The sequence below is a fragment of the Cavia porcellus genome, unplaced genomic scaffold (genome assembly GCF_034190915.1).
Source record: "Cavia porcellus strain 051 isolate PalLab524CR breed Dunkin Hartley unplaced genomic scaffold, mCavPor4.1 scaffold_9, whole genome shotgun sequence".
In the NCBI taxonomy this organism is placed as follows: domain Eukaryota; kingdom Metazoa; phylum Chordata; class Mammalia; order Rodentia; family Caviidae; genus Cavia; species Cavia porcellus.
In genome coordinates, this window is record NW_026947492.1 from 29,905,301 (window position 1) to 29,926,271 (window position 20,971).

Below are 20,971 nucleotides of genomic sequence, written 5' to 3' on the forward strand. Positions count from 1 at the left end.
AATTTATGGGAAATAAAAAGTTACTGTGCCTGGGATTCCTAAGAGTAGTCCAATGGATGCCTATTGGTCAGTTCTGTCTTAAGACACTTTATGGTTGCTGAGACATAATACCCCCAAATTAAAGGAGAAAAGATTCATTTTGCTTCAAAGTTTCAGAGAATTCAAACCATAGTTGGTGGGATCCACGGCAGAAACAACACAGTAAAAGATCATGGCAGAGAAAAACAGCTCATTTGGTGGAAGCCAGGAAGAAGGAAAAGGGAGGATCTGGAAACAAGGATATACCCTTGCAAGTTACACATATCTCCAGGGACCCATGTCTTTAACCAGCTGCCACCTCAAACATAAAACTTTTGAGGGACTTTTTTAAAAGATAGAAACCATGATATTCCAGGCAATGCATGGAAGTGCGGTAGTGAATATCGGGTCCTGACCTAGATCCTGATCTCCCAAATGTGTGTGTGGAGGTTAAATAAAAAAGAGACAAATTGTATGATTTTTTAGGGCTTCAGGAGGGTCAAAATCCTTTAATTGAGCTGGAAGGCTAGGACAAAGACTTCTCTGGATCAGCTGACTTTATTAGGATCAAGGACAAAAGGCGGGGAAACTGAGGAAAGCACAGGCAATGAGCAGGACCTTGGGAGTCACTTCAAGGACGTCTCCAAGTAAAAAATCAAAGTCAATTCAGTAGCACTGTCTTATCATGAAGACATGATAGAAGTGAAACTGTAGAAGTAATTTCTGCAGCTGCAGTCTCTACCTTGTTAATTGGGGTTGGAGTCAACTGTCCGCAGCTGTGGCCTTATCTTGCCCTCTGAGATATCTCTGGCCCCACACGCCACTACAGGCCTCAGCCAAGACCAGTGATTCATAGAGATTCACTTACTACGAATCAGCTCCGTTCACCAGGTAAGGGGCCGAGGCCTAGGACAGACTCACAGTTAAACATAGTAAGCCAATTGGTAAAATGTAAATCCTGCTCAGAGTTGCTTCCTAGTGGTCCCCAACAAATGAAACCAAAAGTGTAGCTGCATTGCCCTCCCATGGGCTTCTGATAATGATTGTAACCCTGTCACACATTTTTGCCTTGCATCTCAGATCTTCTAAAATATAACTCCATAATTCTTGTATTCTGCATATCTGAAGAGACAGCACCACGTGGACGATGTAAAGGTTGGAAACCAACTGAGCAGCAGCTAGATCCTTGGACCATAGCTGTACCAGCCTCTGAATGCCTGAATGGCTAAACTCAAGAGATACACTTCCCTAAGTGGCCCTAACTTAATAGGCTTTCTTTTCAAGTGAACAAGTTACCTTTTTCTGTTCTTTAGCATGTGATGGGTGCTGCTGACTTCTGCAATATAAATAAGCTTGCTGTCAGAGTGTAACATACATGGCCTCTAATAAAGTTGCTAACAAAGCCCTCATTTGCAACCAAAATTTTTTGAGCCTGGCCGTTGCTGTTACATTCTTATCATCATTCTGGCTTTCTGAGCACCAACCAAAATCATTTCAAACTCAGTTGACAGGATTCTAGGGCTTCTCTAGCCTACATCTCCAAATTTTTCTGCTTTGGTATCAAATTTTTCTAAACTCTTCCCTCAAATCAATTCCAAAGGCTGCCGAACCATGTGGTCAGGTAATATCCCAACAACACTCCTGCTAACAACTTTTCTGTATTAGTCACTTTCCCCATCACTGACTGACAATCCTGATAACCGTAACTTAAAAAGAGGAAGTTTATTTTTAAGATTCAGTCCATAATCAATCAGGTTTCAAGGCAGAAATGGCAGGTAAAAGCATGGCAGTATGAAGCAACTCCAACAATGACAGCCAAGAAGCAGAAAGAGAAGGGAGTATCCAGAGACAATAATATACCTTTCTACATTACGTACCTCAGTGACCCCTGCTCCTACCAACCAGGCCACATCTCCCAATGTGAGACTTTGGGGGACATTTTAGATCTAACCATAACACTTTCCTTCCCTCATTAGCTGAAACATCAATCTAGCTAAGAAGAAAAAGGAAATAACCTCAGCATACCTTTACCACTGATTAAACTGAGTTTATTTACATACATGTATTACCTAAAATCTGGTGCTACTGTTTTATTTTAAGAAGGTCAATCAAAATATATATAGTGATGGGGTTGGGGATTTAGCTCAGCGGCATAAAATGAGTTCAATCCCCGGTACTGATAAAAAGGAAAAAGACAAAGAAAAAAAAAAAAGAATATATATAGTGAACAAAAGGTTTCCTTGGAAAGCATAAACAAATACCTTGCAAAAGGCTTAATCTTGTAAGTTTTTACTAGGATATGCACTTATTTAATAAATCAAAATTTTAAAATATTGCTGAGAAAGAAAAAAGTAGGAAACAACATTTACTTAGAGGATGGTGGGAAAGAAGGAAGGAATGAAAATAAGAGTGCTCAAGACAAGGGAATGTCTGCAGGCCACTTAAAAACTGAAATATGGAACAGCAGAAAATGAAATACTGAGGAAAATAACTAAATTTATAGTACAACTACTGAGATAATGCTAGGAAATCAACAATTAGCGAAGAGATACAAATTCCTGCTCATAAAGAATCTGTGGAATGCTCTAAACTGAATGTCTGCATCCTCCCAAAATTTGTATGTTAAAGCTAATGCCATATGACTCTAGCAGGCAGTCTCTGAAGTTATTCAATGGTGGATTGCTTTGAAATACTGTTTGCTTTCTCAGTTTAAAGTCAAAGTAATTTGTTAGAAACTCACAATCATGTATGATTTATTCAACAAATCTCTGAATAGAAGGATTTTTTATTCAGATTAAGAAAATGATTCATTAACTACAATGTATGAGAAACAACCACACATCATAGGAAACCAATAAAATTTGTTCTAATCAATATTTAAAACATTTCTTTTATCACAACTGGTAGTACATATTAATTGTACAAATTAATGAGTTTCATTGTGACATTTCTACACACGTATATAAGGTACTTTATTGTATCCACTCTTACAACCCATCCCTTCTCCTTACAGATTGGTCCCTTCTTAATTTCATGTCAACTTTTGTCTTTTACTATAGCACATAGTCTGTATATTTTGAAACAGTCACAGATGAAAAACTAAATGTAATGGTAATTTTCAGGACATAGACAGCAGAATAAAGCATAGATAGAAAAGGTAGAAATTCAGAGCACACAGAACGGGAAGAACCAGGATGGAAGCTAAGTCTCCAAGAGTGAGCCAGCGGAAGCACAGACTGGGGAGAACCAGGAGGACCACTAAGTCCCTGTCTGTGATGCAGCCTAAAGCCCATAGTCTGAGCAACTAGTTAGAAGACAACAATATGCAATATAGTAACTATTGTAGATTTCCTACTGTCTTATTACTGTTTTGTTTCATTTTATTGTTTTATTCCCTTTAAAATAAAAATAAATACATAAATTTTTAAAAAAAGAAAAGACAGAAATTCAAATGGCTTCAAAGCCTTCTGAATGAAAAGCACAGTCTGAGAGAGGAGAAACTGATTAGATAACCATCAGTAAACTGAAAGAAAATAGAAAAATATAATACCATCAGAAATACTAAATGGAAAATATGGATTATCTCATAGCAGAAAAGGAAAAGTGAGAAGGGAGAAGGGATGTACGAGACAGTAGTAAGAGTTGAAGAAACAGAACAGTCTGTTTGATAGGAAGTAGCTTCCATCGGTCAGTGAAATAACAAATGAATACTTTAGACACAACTGTTTTGCTCTAGAGGCGTTCATTTTATCCCTACTAAAACTCATGCTGAAATTTCATTCACTTTATTAGATGTCAGAGCCAAAGAGGCAATCAGGCCATGAGTACGCTGCCCTCATAAGAATGGGTATATTGAACTCAAAGAATGAGATGCTATAAAGCAAATTTAGCTGCCCTTACACTCTCAGTTCTCTTTATATTTTTCTACAATGCTTGAGACAGCACAAGGTTTCACCAGAAACCAACCAGATAGTAGTGTTGGCTTGCCTGAATCTAAAACTGTGAGTTAAATACACCTCTTTTTTGTAACAAACATTTTTCTTATAGCAAGAAAAATGAACCAAGACAAAACCTATATGGCAAGAGACAAACAGTTTGTACACTTACTCTCTGTGCCTCTCTCTGCACACACACCTGACTCCAGTAAACTACAGACAACAGAATCACTGAAAAAAATTCTCAGATTTCTGTTAAAGCACCATAGAAAAACTTTAAATGTTATTTGACACATATTGTATTCCTATATTTTTAAAAGTATGGATGACACTAAAGGGAAATAAAGTATTTAAAAGGTCATCATTATAGAACTTTAAATATTTCTGTGAAACCCGAGAAAGAAACTTAGAAAATACCTATAAGTAAGTAGGTAAGGTCTTTCTTTATACACACACACACACACACACACACACACACACACACACTCCCCAAACTATTAGTTCCTAAAACTAACATTACTCATTCAATACTTCTACTCTCATTTTTTCGTACTCCGCTCCAGCTTTCTTGTTCCATCAACACCAACTTCATCTCCTCTCACAGCCTTCTACTCACTGACGCCCCTTCCCGAACACTCGGTTCCTACTACCTTCACCCTATTGGCTCCTTCCCATCTTACACAACTTACTAATATCTCAGAGAACCTTACTAGACCATCTTTTCAAAAATAGTATTTCCTCATCATTTTACCCCATTTCCTTACGTTACTTGCTTTATGACAATATCCTTAAATCAGAACAAGTATTAATTTTTTTCTTATGTTCAGCCCTATTTCAATACATTAGAAGCTTCAAGTCTCCCTTGCTGTTTTTCCCATGACATAATTAGACTTTAAAAAGCATCAGACACAAAAACATTATTAATATACAAATAAATTAAATATTTATAGAAATAATTGTTATTATGTACTATGAACAGAACTAAGCAAGTGATATTTAATGGTGAGCACAAGTTATCTCCATTTCATAAAGCTTAAAGTCTATTGGTAGAGGGATCCAACAATCAAGTAAATCAAAGAAAATATAATAAACTCTAAATTGTGAGAGTCTACAAAGAAATAGATTCTATGAGAAACTATGCAAAGAAGCACAAGTTATTTAAGACTCAGTCCTTCCGAGGTGATTTTAATGCTAAGAGTCAAGTGCTATCACACGATGGCAAGGCTGGTAATAAGTGGCGGAAGCAGGATGTGAATCCACAAAATGTGGCTCCACATTTTAATTGTTAATCACTACTCAGCTGCACTTATTAAGAATAGAATCACACACAGAATGAACCATTTGTCACTTAAAATTTTATGCTTCCTTCATGGACAATTCTAACAATTTTGAGAATTTAGGAAAATACTTGAAACAGAAAAGAAAGCTATTCTTTGGGGATCTTATAAAATTATGAAGAAAGTAGCAAATCTATATATACTAATCAATCTTTTCCTCAGGTCAACAAATTTTATATTTCTTACCTTAACACCTATTGCCACAATAAGGTGCTTGGGAAACTGAGAGCTGTCAAAACAATACAGACACTTTTCCATTTGTGCAGCCAGGCGCTGGTGCTCAGCAACAGCCTTCTTCCTCAGGTTCTGTTCCTCCTCACCAAAACATTCTCCCTCAGCTGCTTTGGAGACAAACATGTCATCCAGCGTGTAATAGTCTCCATCTGCTTTTCCCATAAACTGAAACATCAAAATAATATTGTAGGGATGCAGTGGTTAAGAGTTTGCTGTGCAATAGCAGTCTAAAGTCGCATCTGTAAGTTCTATGATAAAACTCATACACAAAAAATAAATTTAAAAAATCATGATTATGTTTAGGTTTGATCTCCCATAGTCAATCAATCCATCAGCACAATCACCATTAATACCATCATAACTAAAGTTTACTAAACATTTACTATATGCTACTCTGTGAAATCTGAGTGTTTCACACTCCTAAGAAGCAGAGATCATTATAATTTCCACGAGACAAGTAAACTGAAACATAAATAACTACTTTTTAAATTAGCATATACACAATAAAGACATAAAATATTATTCTACTTCATCTCCTCCACCATAATCTATGAACAGACTGATGCTCTAAAACATTAAACACAAATTTTATTTGTGTCTTGGCTTAAAATAAAAAGCTGCATACTCTGTACAGTCAAATTTAAATACTGGTATTGCCTCTGAAATCACAAACACAAAAAGGCATAATGATAAAAAACTTTGAGTTCAAAATAATAACAGTAAAATTCTATCTCCTGTCTGGTTATCTTTAGCTCTTTATTCTCTCTGCAGTCTCTCTATCCCTTATTTCCTCATTTTACAATGATTATAACAATATTATCCATCTACTGGGGATAGTCTCACAATCCTTGTCCAGCATATAGTAAGGACTTATAAATGTGAGCTACCATTATTACTACAACTCTCTTCATGATTTGGCACTGATGGTCTCCAGACACATCTGTCTATACCCTTACTCAAACCATGTCTATGAAAGTCTACACAAATAGGAATGGCTATCATAAGAATCAAAAGGACCAAGGGATGTTCAAAGCTGGCAATTTCAATTTTCCTTAGCTTATTCTAACTAAACCTTTAAGAAAGATATATTACTTAATCTCACAAGATTTGCTGTTACTACTTTATTTAAAATGAAAAAGTAAAAGATTTAAGGTCTAGTATGTATTATGGAAATCTTAAAGTCATAATTTAAAGATTATTTACATCATGAAATGCATTAAGTCTTAAAAATGTATTAAGCCTCTAATCTCAGAGTGTGTCCTCTGCTAGGTGCACAGAGGATCTGAGTTCTGTCGAGCCCAGTGTTTCAGTGCAGTCCACCAGAGGAACGCCAGGCCAGCCTCACTGGTCACAGAGAGACCAAGCCCTGCCCAGCTCAGAGCTCTAGAGCCATCCATCGGGCTGCAACCAGCCTAGTGGAGGGGTCCTGGAGATTTCAAGCTCCAAAAATCACAGCACAAGGCCCTAGCACTATAGTTCGTGTGTACATTCCAGCTTGCCCTGTAGAGCACAGAGATTCTGATCTCAGTCCAGCTAGAAGCAAGGCTCTGTACTATACTCCAGAGGTGTGCTCCGGTTAGCCATATGGTCCAGAGGTTGTGAACACTCATCCAGGAGCAAAGCTCCAGTGCCATAGTTCAGGGGTGCATCCAGGCTAGCCCCTGGGTCCCAGACATTCTGAACTCCACTCAGCAAGGTGCAAAGCCCCAGAGCCACACTCTGGTGATGCATCCTACTTCGCTGCATGGGTCCCAGAGACTCTGAACTCCAGTCAGCCACACATAAGGCCCCAGGATCATACTCTGGGCTGCATCCCAGCTAGCTGCACAGATGATATGAGCTCTTCCCAAAACACAGTCCCAGCACAATCCATCAGGAGAATGCTCAGTCAGTCTCACAGGTACCAAGCCCTGTCCAACACAGAACCCTGGAGCCATCCAAAAGGGAGTGACCAGCTTAGCTGACAGGTCCTAAAGATTTCGAGCTCTGCCCATCGCAGTGCAATGCTCTGGCACCATAGTTCAAGGGTGCACTCCAGCTAGCCATGTGGATATCATAAGATAGAACTGCTGGCAAGTCCAGTATTGTAGTGCAACCTATCAGGTGGGTGCCTGACCAGCCACACAAGTCCCAGAAGAAAATGACAAAATGAAAAACCAAGACACAGTCTCAGTCTTCCAGCCCATACTGGAACAAACCCAGGAGGCACTGAAATGGAAATCACACAACTGAACTTTGTGTGAAAGATAGAAACTGAAGTAAAGAAACCGAAGTAGCAACTGAAGTAAACAAACAACTCCATGAAGCTATAGAGGACCATCAGATCAGAAATAATCTTCCAAGTAAAAAAGAAATGCCAAACATTATGGGAGAAACGTTGAATGTATCTAAAGAAGATCTAGAAAAAAACAGTGGAGCATAAGGAAATGATAGAAACCTTGAATGAACAATAAACACCAGAATTAGAATGCATCAAACAGATTCAAATGGATATTCAGGAAATTAAAAATTCCATTGAAAGCTGGCAAACCACTTGAATGAGGCTAAAGATAGACTCTAAGACCTTGAAGACAAGATGGCAGCTTATGATCAAGAAAGAAAAGATCTCTTAAAAATAATAAGGAACCAATTAAACAGCTGCAAGATGATGCAAAAAGAAACATTGTAAGATAGATGTCAACAGAAAAAGCAAGGTCAAAACACATGATGTAAAAGGACTATGTACAGAAATAATAGAATATTTTCTAAGCACAGAAAAAGAATCTGATATGCAGGTAAGTGAGAAGCATAGAACTCCAATTAGCCATAACCAAAAAAGAAAAAAAAAAAAAAACTTCACATATAATTAGGACACCAGAAATTCAACACAAGAATAGAATACTAAATCCAACAGAGAAAAGAAATAGATCACATATGAAGGAAAACCTATCAAAATCAGGGCTACCTTCTCAACACAAACCATCATGTCAAGAAAAGCTTGAAGTGAAGTATTTCAAGTCCTGAAATAATGTAACTTCCAACAAAGATTGATGTATCCTGCTAAACTATCTTTGAAAACTGATGAGATACTTCCATGACAAAAAACAACTGAAGAAATTCATAACCACCAAACCAACACTACAAAGAGTACTCAGAGGTACTCTAGAAGGAGATAAAGATAACTACAATTCCAAGAAAAACAGCAGAAGGAAACCACTAAGAAAAAAAAAAAATTAAATGGAGAGAAAAATTAGAAAACCAACAACAGAGGGACAACATATCAGTTATATCCATCAATGTAAATGACCTCAACTCACCAATAAAAAGAAACAGACTGACAGAGTGGATTAAGAAATAAAATCCAACAATATGCTGTGTATAAGAAACACATTTAGCTGAGAAGGAAATTCACAAACTAAATGTCAAAGGATGGAAAACAGTACTCCATGTAACAGGGATCCAGAAAAAAGCAGAGAAACCTATTCTGTTTGCAGACAATGTGATCTTCAAACCATGAATGATCAAAGGAGATAAAGAAGGTAACTGCATACTTTTTGGGGGAAAAACCACGAAAGAAAGAGATTATAATCATAAATATATATGAACCAAATATGGGAGTACCCAGCTATATAAGACATATTAACAGACATGAAAAATCAAATAAGCAATAATACAGTTATAATGGGGGACCTTAGCACTCCATTGTCAGAAAGAGACATATCAACCAAACAAAAAGTCAGCAAAGAAATAACAGACGTGAATCAAAATTGTAAAAAAAATGGATCTAGTAGATGTGTACAGTGTGTGTCACCCAATGACATCAGCATATACATTTTTCTCAGCTGCATATGGGTTGTTCTCTAAAGCAGACCTATACTAGCCCACAGAACATGCTTAAATGTATGTAAAAGAACTGAAATAATCCCATGCATATTATCCAACCATAGAGTAATAAGGACAAAAAATCCACAAGAACCTCACAAACACATGAAAGTTAAATAGCATTCTCCTAAACAACCAATGGATCACAGAAGAAATTAAACAATATCTACAACTGAAGGAAAATGCAAATACAACTTAGTGGTTCCTGTGGGACACAATGAAAACAGTCAACAGAGGAAAATCCATAGTGGTGAACTCTCACCTCAGGAAAATGGAACAAACACAAATAACCTAATGCTACACCTCAAACTTCTAGAAAAAGAAGAGAAAGTCAAGCCCAAAGCTCAAAGAAGGGAGAAAATTGTAAAGATCAGAGGAGAAATCAATGCAATTGAAAGTAAAAAAATAAATAAATAAATAAATAAATAAACAAAGAATTAATAAAGAGTTGATTCTTCTTTTTTTTTTTTGTCTTTTTCCTTTTTATCAGTACTGGGGATCGAACTCACGACTGCTGCTTGCAAGGCAGGCGGTTATGCCGCTGAACTAAACCTCCAGCCCCAAGAGTTGATTCTTTGAAAGAATAAATTTGATAAACTCTTAGTCAACCTTATCAAAAAAGGAAAGAAAAAAATTCCAATTCATGCAATAAGGAATGAAAAGAGTGAAATCACTACAGACCCTGTGGAAATAAAAAAATCACCAATACCTACTTCAAAAACCTAGGTTCAATAACACAGAAGAAATGGATAATTCCTAGAAACATATGAATTACCAAAGCTGGGTCAAGATGTACAAATGCTGAATAACCTAATTTCAGTTAATGACACCTAAAATGCAATTAGAACCTTATCACAAAGAAAAGTCCAAGTCCTGATGGATTTACTGCTGAATTCTACAAGAAATTTACAGAATACACGCCAATATTCGACAAACTCTTCAATGAAGTTAAAAAGGAAGCAGTTCTCCCAAACTCATTCCTGGAAGTATTATCTTAATAACAAAACCAGAGAAACATGCAACCAAAAAAGAAAACTATACACCAATCTCCCTAATGAACGTGCATCAAAAAACCTCAATAAAATACTGGCAAACAGAATGTAGCAAATTATCAGGATAATTATACATCATGACCACGTAGGATTCATCCCAGAAATATAGGAATGGTTCAACATACACAAATCAATAAATGTAATACAGCATATCAACAGAGCTGAAGACAAGAATCACATGATTATCTCAATAGATAAAGATTTTGACAAAGTCCAACACTCACTCATGATAAAAAAATTAAAACCCTATGGAAAATCAGTATAGATGGCCTTTACCTTAATCTGATGATAAATGAACAGCTAACATCTTACTAAATGGACAAAAAATGAAAGTTTCAACCTAAAATTAGAACAAGACAAGGATGTCCAATATCACCAATTCTATTCCATATAGTTCTGGAAACATTAGCCAGAGCAATTAGACAAAAGAAATAAATAAAGGAATAAAGATAGAAAAGGAAGAAGTTAAATTATCATTACTTGCAGATGACATGATATTCTACATAGAAAACCCCCAAAACAGCACTGAAAGACTTCAAGATCTAATAAACAAATTCAGAGAAGTAGCTGGACACAAAATCAACACTCAAAAATCAAGAGCATTGCTGTACACAAACAACAAACTCACTGGAGAGAAATAACTGAAACCACACTCTTCAAAATAGCATCCCAAAAAATAAAATAAAATAAAACACTTAGGAATCAATTAGCAAATAAAAGAGCTATATACTGAAAATTACATTGCTTTGAAAAAAGAAATCAAAGAGGATTTCAGAAAATGAAAAGACATTCCTTGTTCATGGATAGGAAGAAAAAACATTGTGAAAATGTCCATTCTCCTAAAGTGTTATACAGATTTAATGTAATCCCAATCAAAGTACCATTAACATACCTCCCAGACCTGGAGAAATTGTTCCTAAAATTCATATGGAACCAGAAGAGACCAAGAATTGCCTTTGCAATTCTGAGCAACAAAGGCAAGGCAGGAGACATCACAATCCTTGACTTGAAGTTATACGACAAAGCTACTGTAACAAAATCAGCAGGGTGATGGAATAAAAACAGACCTGAAGATGAATGGGATAGATTAAAAGACACAGCCACATCTATAAACACACTCAATCACCTTATCTTTGACAAAGGCGCCAAACACGTTCACTGGAAGAAAGATAGCCTCTTTAGTATGTGGTGCTGGAAAAACTGTCTTTCTGTATGCCAAGAAATAAAACTAGAACCATGTCTATCACCGTGCACTAAACTAAAGTCAAAATGGATCAAAAATCTAAATATTAAAACAGAAACACTAAATCTGCTGGAAGACAAAGTAGGTAGAAATTTTGAAGACATAGGGGTAGATAAGGAGTCCATGAATGAAAATCAAACTGCACAGGAAATACTTCCCAGAATTAACAACTAGGATCTCATCTTAATAAAAAGTTTTTCCATGTCAAAAGAAATCTCCAACGGAGTGAAAAGAAAACCATGAATTGGAAAAAAAATCTTGGCTAATTGTCCCTCTCAGACAAAGGACTTCTGTCTTCAACATCTAAAGAATTAAAAAAAATCAGGCCCCCAAAATCCAAAAACCTAATCCAAAAATGGGCATCTGAAATGAATACACACTTCTCCACTAAAGACGTACGAATGGCAAATAAGTATATGAAAAAAAAATGTTCAGCATCATTGGTCATTAGAGAAATGCAAATTAAACAACACTGAGATTCCATCTCATTTCAGAAAGAATGGCCAGGATAAAGAAATCAACAAATAACAAATGCTGGAGGGGAATGGGGGAAAAGGAACTCTTCTGCATTGTTGATAGGAGTGTAGGCTGTCTCTATCACTGTGGAAATCAGTGTGGAGGTTCCAAAAAGCTAGGATTGGAGTTTTCATTTGACCCAGCTATCCCCCATCTAGACATTTTCCCAGAAGAATTGAAAACATCATACCACAATGATATATGTGCATTCATGTTCATAGCAGCACAATTTGTAATAGCCAAATCTTGGAAACAGTCCAAGTGCCCATCAATCAAGGAATGGATAAAAAAGATGTAGTATTTTTATATAATGGAGTATTACTGAGCTATAAAGAAAGATTGTATCAAGGCTTTTATGGGTAAATGGACACGAATTGTGACCACACTCATAAGTGAAATAAATCAAATTCTAATGTGTAAATACTGTAGTGTCTCCTTAGCATAAAAAACTGAATGTGGAAATAAGATCCAAAATGTGTAATACTGTGAAAGAAGTGCTCAATGGGAAAAAGTAACTGGGAGAGGAAAAAAAAGGAAAGAAGGAAGAAGGAAGAAATTTGTGCATGTATGTAAGATAGTTAAGATGACTACACTAGGCTAATTCTTGGAAAAGAACAGTTAATATTCATATGATTAGATCAACTTTGAATGTCTGTATCTGGTAACCTAAACAACCCTTTTGAAGGACTGAAGTGTTGAAGGTTTCAATATGCAATATAATGACCATTGTTAAATCCCTATCATCTTGTTTTGAAAGCCTCTATTGTTATTATTTTGCATTTTTTGTGTCTCTTTAGATTTTTTCTTTTCTGTATTCCTTTCTCTTAAAAATTTTATATATATATATATATATATATACACAAAAAAACCTCGAACATTACAAACAATACTACCAACATAAATACAAGTATCTTTTATTAGATAAAATCATCTTAGTTTTATAGAATTTAACATAAAACCCTAATTTGTGCTTTTTTCTCTTCTACCAGTCTTCTCTTCCATTTTTTCTACTCCTCTAGCCCATTTTTAACACTCCATCAGTACAAAAAGCATAATATTACTGCCAACAGTGTGAACAAAATTAATGAGGAAAGATGTATATAGATTTCAGGAAGATGTGTCTGAGCTTGTTGCTAAGGGAACGCTGACGTTCAATTTTAAATGGGAGAATTTATATTTAAAGAATGTTAGAGTCAATACAATGTATTTTAAGAAAGAGCAAACACAACTTATTGTTCCCAAATACCAATAAATAACATACAGAAATTGCCAAAGACAACCAAAGTTAGGCAATACTCAACAGCTACCATTAACCTGAGTCATTTGAAATGTGATAGTGTTTAATGAAAAGCTAGGCAGGGAGTTAAAAGCTGAAGCTTCTGGTGCTGCCTCTGGCAACTCACTCACTATGGAGAGCAGGAGTCACTTCATCTCTCAGAAACCATTTAGTTATCCTAACAGTCTCAATTTCCTCGTTTATAAAATAGAGAAGGTTAAACAAGACTAAAAGAGTCTCTTTTTAGAATCTGAAATGACTTGATTCTACAATCTCAAAAGAAGATAAATGTAAAACATGAAATATTCTTTTTCTGGATACTTTTACTGTTTCTTTATCAATTATGTATACTACCTTCAGAAAAACAACTGATAAGCCCAGAAAGTATTTTTTAAAATGAACTATAATTCCCCTACCCAAACAAATAAAATCAAATAAATATCTGGCATGAGATGCCTTTCTTGACCTGTTTTGGTTTTGTTTTGGTTTTGCTTTTGCTTTTTGGTACTAGGGCTGGAAATCAGGACCTCACACTTGCCAGGCAGGCACCATTTGACCTGTTTTAAGCAGGAGAATTACAGGTACAGAACCTGAGGCTTCCTTGAAATTCGTGTATCAGATATTAAACCTATGAGCAACTGTTGCATAGCATGTGGAACTGTGTGGAGCAGACAGGACAAAGAGAAGGAAAGAAGAGGACAGACATTCAGAAGCTGGTCCAACTGTTTCACAATTGTCCATCTTTACTTAGCAGGTTAACTGAGTAAGAAAAATAGAGATGGATTCCCACCCAAAGAATGCCTAATGACATGGACAGGGGGAAATGGTGACACATCCATATGTGAATATGTAGTTGTTTCTGATAAAACATATTTTTTCCTATAAGTAGGAAACTTACCTGTTTAAATTAAATTCATTTGAAACAGTGTTTCCATTTTGGGTTTTATGATATTTCCATCATGGCATTTCCTGCTCTGTAAGGCTTCTCTCAAAATTTTCTGTGCTAATAAGCATTTGGGGACTGCTAAATTACATAAAATTATATAAATCTGTTGTGTATCTCTCTGTCCTATATTGAAGGCATTTTTCCAAATATATCTATTTAATAAGAATTATTAAATATTTCATGAAAAGAGAGTTTATTCAAGATTTAATGGTAAAACACACTGAAAGAAAGTTTATGTTGCCTGAATTCTAGAATTGCAAGAAAAAAGATGTGTAATAAAAATTAATCAAATCATATATTAAGAAACAATATATATATATCAATAACAAAAGACAATCAAGTAATTTGAATACTGATCAGAAATAGTATCAAATTTGCTGTCCAACAAGAACCTTTCCTGTTACCCTGGTATTGCTCCCAAAGACTTTTCACTTGTCTTTCACAGTAGTCAGTATATCTGTAACTACCAAACTTATTTTATATAATTATCTCTTTAATATTTCTTTTTCCTCATTAGCCTGTGAGCTTCACGAGCATGTCTTCCTTACATGGACATGGATCTCCAGTAGGAAAACAACTCACATGCTAAAGAACAACTCACATTTGATCTATGTCAACTACTCCCAGTTGGCTACTTCTCCCAAGGCCTTATATCCATTTTCAGAGAAACTACTAAGGGAAGGAAATACTCAAATTCAAAGACATTTGCCATGAAAATATGCATCTTAGATATATAAATCCAGGAGTTAATAAACTATGATTTACAGGCTAACTGGACTGGCCATGTTTTTATAAATAAAGTTCTGTTGGAATATAGTCACAACTATTTATTTATATATAATGTATGGATGCTTTTGTGCCACAGTAGCAGAGATGAAAGATGAAACCAAAACCCAAAAATACTTACCATCTGGTCCTTTATAGAAAAAGTTTGCTGACTCCTGTCACAGACAACTAAGAAAAAACATAGGCTAACAAGCTTCTGCAATCTTTTCGTGAAAATATTTAACATCTCTAAAATACCTAACAGTGATATTACTATTTCTAAAAAAGTAATAACTGAGCTACTTAGCTTAAGAATAAGAGATTACAGAAATGATTAATACTCCAAATATTTTATTTTTATAAGCTTTTGATATTACTTCAACTTTTTATCACAGCTAATTCTAATTATTAAAGGTACAAAACAAATTGCTACTCTGCTATGGTTAATTACTAGGCAAGATGAACTAAAAATCACAATGCCAAATCAGTATTTCCATAGCAACCTGAACCTCCATTAGCTCTACCACAAATAAGTCTTGACAAGCACTGCTTTGTCCATTTAAAAAAAAAAAAAATTGTCCTTTAAGAAAAACTGTCCAATGAATTCAAACCAACCTTCTTCTTTCTGGTATCACATACAAATCAATAAATATTATCTTTTCAAAAGAAACATGAAAAATTTAACACAGTTACATGAAGAGAAAAAAATTGTCATTGTCTTTATTTCTTAGGAGGCTAAAACTACACTAATATTCTATTCAATAAAATAGAGAAAACAATTTGCTCGTAAAAACAACATATTTATAAAAATGAATGCAACACTATCAACTATATATAAATTGAGCAACACTTTAATGAAAAATAAATATGTATCAGTTGAATAATTATTTATACAGCTACACATTTAGGGCTATAAGTACTAATTTCTGTTTAAAATTATTAGGAAACATATAAATTATACAAAAAAAGTAAGAATTAAAAAGGAAGCTGGAAAAGAAACATCTATTGAGTGCCTACTATCTAACCTAGAAAGCATTTCCATAAATAAACATGATAGTTTCATCTTAAACATGTTACCTTATAAAAGATGGATATTTGATAAATCATATCTGTTGAAAGTAATACAAATATTGGAGCTTTAAAAGTCAAAGATTATTGGTAAATTTTGCTTTATATTCTGATATCAGTAATGTCCTAGTTTAGGAAACTTCAATTTTAAAATACTAAGAGACACCAAAAAAGACAAAGCAGTATTTATATGTGTCTGATTCATTTCACTTAGGAGTGCGGTCTCAAGGTGCGTCAGTTCACCCAGAAATGTCTCAAGTGCATCTTTTTAAAAGCTGATTAATAATTCACTGTATTAAAAAAAAAAACATCTTTATAGTTGAAGGGCATTTGGGTTTACGAACTGTGATGCTATAAACATAGGTATGCACATATCACTCTAGTATGTTTTTAATTCTTTCAGAAGATACCCAGAAAGAGAAGGGCCAGGTCAAATGGGACCTCTAGTCCTAGTCCTTTGAGGAATCTCCACGCTGATTCCCAAAATAGCTGCACCAGTCTGCACTGCCAACAACAATGGAGAAGTGTTCCTCCCCCACCCCCAGCTCTGCAAGCATATTTTTATTGGTTGACTGTTGAAAATACTCTCTCTGAGATAATCTCAGCATGGTTTTAATTTGCATCTCTTGAATGACCAATGAAGTTGAATGTTTTTTCACGTATCTGTGTGCCATTTCTACTTCTTCATCTGAGAAGTATGTATGCATTTTAGAAACTCATTTTTGGGTTGGGTCTTTAAATTTGGAAGGTGTGATCTTTTGTCTGTGAAACAACTGAAATGTTTTCCCACTCTGTGCATTATCTTTTCACTCTGTTGGTAAACTCTTTTGCTGTGCAAAAGATTTTTAATAAGATTAAATCTCAGTTGTTGGCTTCATGTAATACTTGCCATGGACTGGGGTTTTATTCATGAAGTTCTTGCCTATACCTATGTCTTCAAGAGTTTTACCTATTTCTTCTTCCTGGATAATTGGTATTACAGTGTTAATATTTAGATCTCTGATCCACTTTAATTTCATGCATGGTGACAGACACGGGTGTCACTTTAGTCTTCGGCATGTGGAAAACCAATTTCAAAGTTGCCTAGCACTGGGATTGGCGATGTGAGTGTTCCACCTGCCCAAGGGTGGAGCCGCATGCAGTGTAAGGGCAGAAAGAAGATGTGTCTTTTCTCTCTTGGAGGGCTCACTCTTTGCTGTTTGTGTGGTCAAAAATGGTTGCCCCTATCCATGCTCCTGCCTTGCAGCCAGCTGAAACCCCAAGAACTATAAGAAATAAACCTTTTCTTCCTTCACATTGGGTGTCAGGTATTTTGCCTCAAAAGAGAGAAAAGTAACCAAGACGGCTGTTTTGTTTTGTCTTTTAACAGATGGTTTTTATCAGATCAAGATTAAAGACTATTTCAATTTTCTGTAGAGTTTTTGTCATGAATAGGTGTTGCACTTTGTCTAATGCTTTTTCTGCATTTACTGAGATGATCATGTGACTTTTGTCTTGGTTCTGTTGATATACTGTATTACATTTATTGATTTGAGTATGTTGAAGCATCCCTACATCCCTGGGAAGAAATCTACTTGGTGATGGTGTACAAGACCAAAATGTGTTATAGATATTGTGAAATAGAAAGTAAGTATTCAAGAAGAAAGGAAAGCATAGGAGAGGAAAAGGGGAAAGGAAGGAAAGAATAAGAAAAAATGAGAAAAGAAAGATAAAATGGAAACAAAGTTTTATAAATAAGGAGTTCAGGAAGAGGGGTTGAAGTGGGGGAATGGGGAAAGAGAGAGGAATGAAGATATATCACATCCTGGCACAAATTCCCAATGATGAATGTGATCATTATGTATTTCTGAATTGTACCAATAAACAATTTTTGCAAATGTTATGCTTTCAGGATCATGGACTGAGGCCACTAGGCTCTACTGGCCATAGAGACCCAAGATGGGTTTGGTCTTCTTTTGATTTTGAAGTAACACCACAGAAGGAATGTAAATATTAAATACTACAAACATGTATCCCCCATTCAAAAAAAAAAAAAAAAAAAGGAAGGGATCAATGGATGGGGGGTAAGAGAGGGGACAAAAAAAGGAATTAAGAAGTGTTATACATCTGTACCAACTTTCCACAGGTAATATAAAAATTATGCACTATTCACATACACTAAAAAAAAAAAAAAAAATAGTAATAATGCCCAACATTAGGTTAAGTGATCCTTGATAATACTTAAGATTTTAGAGAAAACCATACTGAATTGATCTTTTATTTCTTCAAATCTTATTTAAAGTACACATAGATGAATAAAATAATAAAAGCCTATTACAATGTTATTGTTAAAAAATAAATAAAATAAAATGTTAAGGGAAACTAATCTAGTGAAAATTTAACTAGCATCAAAACAGTTAATATAAAAACCAACCCTAGATGGGCACAGTGACATACACCTGTAATTCTAGCACACTGGGAGGCTGAGGCAGTAGGATCACAAGTTCAAGTCCAGCCTGGACAATTTGGCAAATTTGTAAGTCCCTGTCTCACAATTTAAAAAGAAAAAGGCTAAGCATGTGGCTTAGAACAAAGGCCCTGGGTTCACACTCTAGTACTGCTAAAGCAGGCAATCAATTCCATACAATACAAATATTAGATCTCAAAAAATATAAATAAAACAAAAGAAAAAAATGTATAACCATAAAGTGACATGCAACGTAGTGAAATAGAAGAAATACAAGTAGATCTTAGTAACTGTATAAAAAATAGAACAAAATCTCTGTCTAAACATGGCGGAAGGAAAATACATAATAAATTCCAGACAGACCCTCAGCACTGCTTTGCAAACTACTTTTCTTCGCTTAAGAATTTTCCCAAAAAGTATTTCGTATTATCTCAAACTTCTAATACACCTTTTCTATCATTACTAAGTTAACAAGCTTAGTCTTTTCACTTAACTATTAGAAACTATAAAAATAAAATTTGTTTCACTACCTATCTGCCTTTGTATACTATTACATTGCTTTCTCTCGGTATTACGGAGAGACAGTAATCAAGTCCTTTCTAAAGCCAATTCTTCTCACATTCATTCTTTAATAAGCTTTCCTCTTTACCAAAGAACCATATTTACAAAGCCAAGTTAACAGAAGTCTTCACATTATGAAACTCAGTGGTCAATTTCTCCATTTTCGAAGACCTTACTCAACCTCTCAGAACTAAGACAGTCACTCATAACCTCACCTCCTCCCAAGCTTCCCTGGCTTCTGAAATCTCATGCATACCCCCAGCTTTCTTCTTTCCTCACTGACCACACCTTCTCAGTATCATATGCTGAATCCTTTCTGTTCTCTTCCAGACAGTACAGTACTGTTGGCTCAGTCCTTGGAATCCTGATTACTAACATCTTAAGTCCCAGGATTTTAAATATTACTTAAGTGCTCACAGCAACCAAATCTACCTAGGAGAACCAAAACCTACTCCCAGAGCTCCAAAGGTAGCCACTCCACATCATAAATCAATAGACATTTCATACTTTACATACCCACAATGGGAGATCTTTTGATCTCCCATTCCCATCCATACTACACAAAATTTGACTTACTTTTCTCCTTTCAATATATGGACAAGCACTGTACCAAAACTCTTAACACCTCTCATCAGTTTACCAATCTAATCAAGGGCCCTTATTTGTGAAACACCTAAGTGCTGTTTCCACACTTGCCTCTGTACATTCATTATCATCCCAGAAAAATCCTCTTAAAACATCATGAACCAACACATCAGCATTGGAGGCCAAAAACAAATGGATTTGGAGACATTGGGACCAAGCTTGTTCCCCGCAGGATCAAGACCAACCATCTTACATAGAAGAAAAACTATATATATATATATCTATATATATATATGTATGTATGTGTGTGTATAAGACACACACACACACACACACACACACACACACACACACACATAACCAGACCATGGCATAGCCCTGCTAAAACTCTTCAAATGGCTTCTCATTCAGAACAAATCTCCTTACCACATGACATGTTAGACCCCACACGCAATGTCTCTCCTCTCATCTAATTCTTTTTCCTTTCTCTCCTCTTCTTACTGTCTGGTGATGTTTCTCAGATTGGTGTCTGCTTCGGATTCTTTTAATTTGCTGTCTCTTCTATTTGGAATATTCTTCCCTCAGACATTCTTCCCTTTTCCCTCACTTTGTTTAGAATCTGATGAAGCACCTAGCCCCTCCAGAGAAGCCTTTCTCCCCTCTACTGAAAACACCATTCATTATTAAACTTCTAGTTTGCTTTATTTTACATATAAGTATTTTTCATCTATATAAAATATGTGTTACAAAATATATTATGTATTTGTTCCACACAGTGTCTCATGGGATATATATAAGCCCTTTTAGGCACAAACTGACTTGACTGCTTCTTGGTAACTAGAACAGTAATGACCATAAACAGGTGTTCAAAACCTGCTACTGGGTTAATAAATAGACTAATACAATTTTCAACATGGACATCTTTATGTATAAACATGAATGGAGTATCTTGAAATTAATAAAACTGTAATTCAGTCTTCCATATAAAATAGTATCATTTCCAAGAAGAAAACTCATAAAACTATGGCCTCTTTTCTGTACTGAATTTCCAGACCAGGACATTTCTAGCAATTTCTCCAAAATAAACACAGGTAAAATTATCCTAATAAACTGAATTTAAGATCCCAT

General features: G+C 35.3%; 1 protein-coding gene across 12 annotated transcripts in view; it reads right to left on the bottom strand.

Moving 5' to 3' along the window:
• Cwf19l2 (CWF19 like cell cycle control factor 2) overlaps positions 1-20,971 on the bottom strand; it is a 190,460-nt gene that overhangs the window by 111,703 nt on the left and 57,786 nt on the right. For all 12 annotated transcript variants that reach the window (XR_010049754.1, XR_010049756.1, XR_010049755.1 and 9 more), the window contains one exon: positions 5,477-5,689. Coding sequence is in view for 8 of the 12 variants with exons in the window: in XM_063256129.1 (XP_063112199.1) it covers positions 5,477-5,689 (213 nt within the window). In the remaining 4 variants the exon portion in view is untranslated. The remainder of the gene's footprint in view (positions 1-5,476; positions 5,690-20,971) is intronic.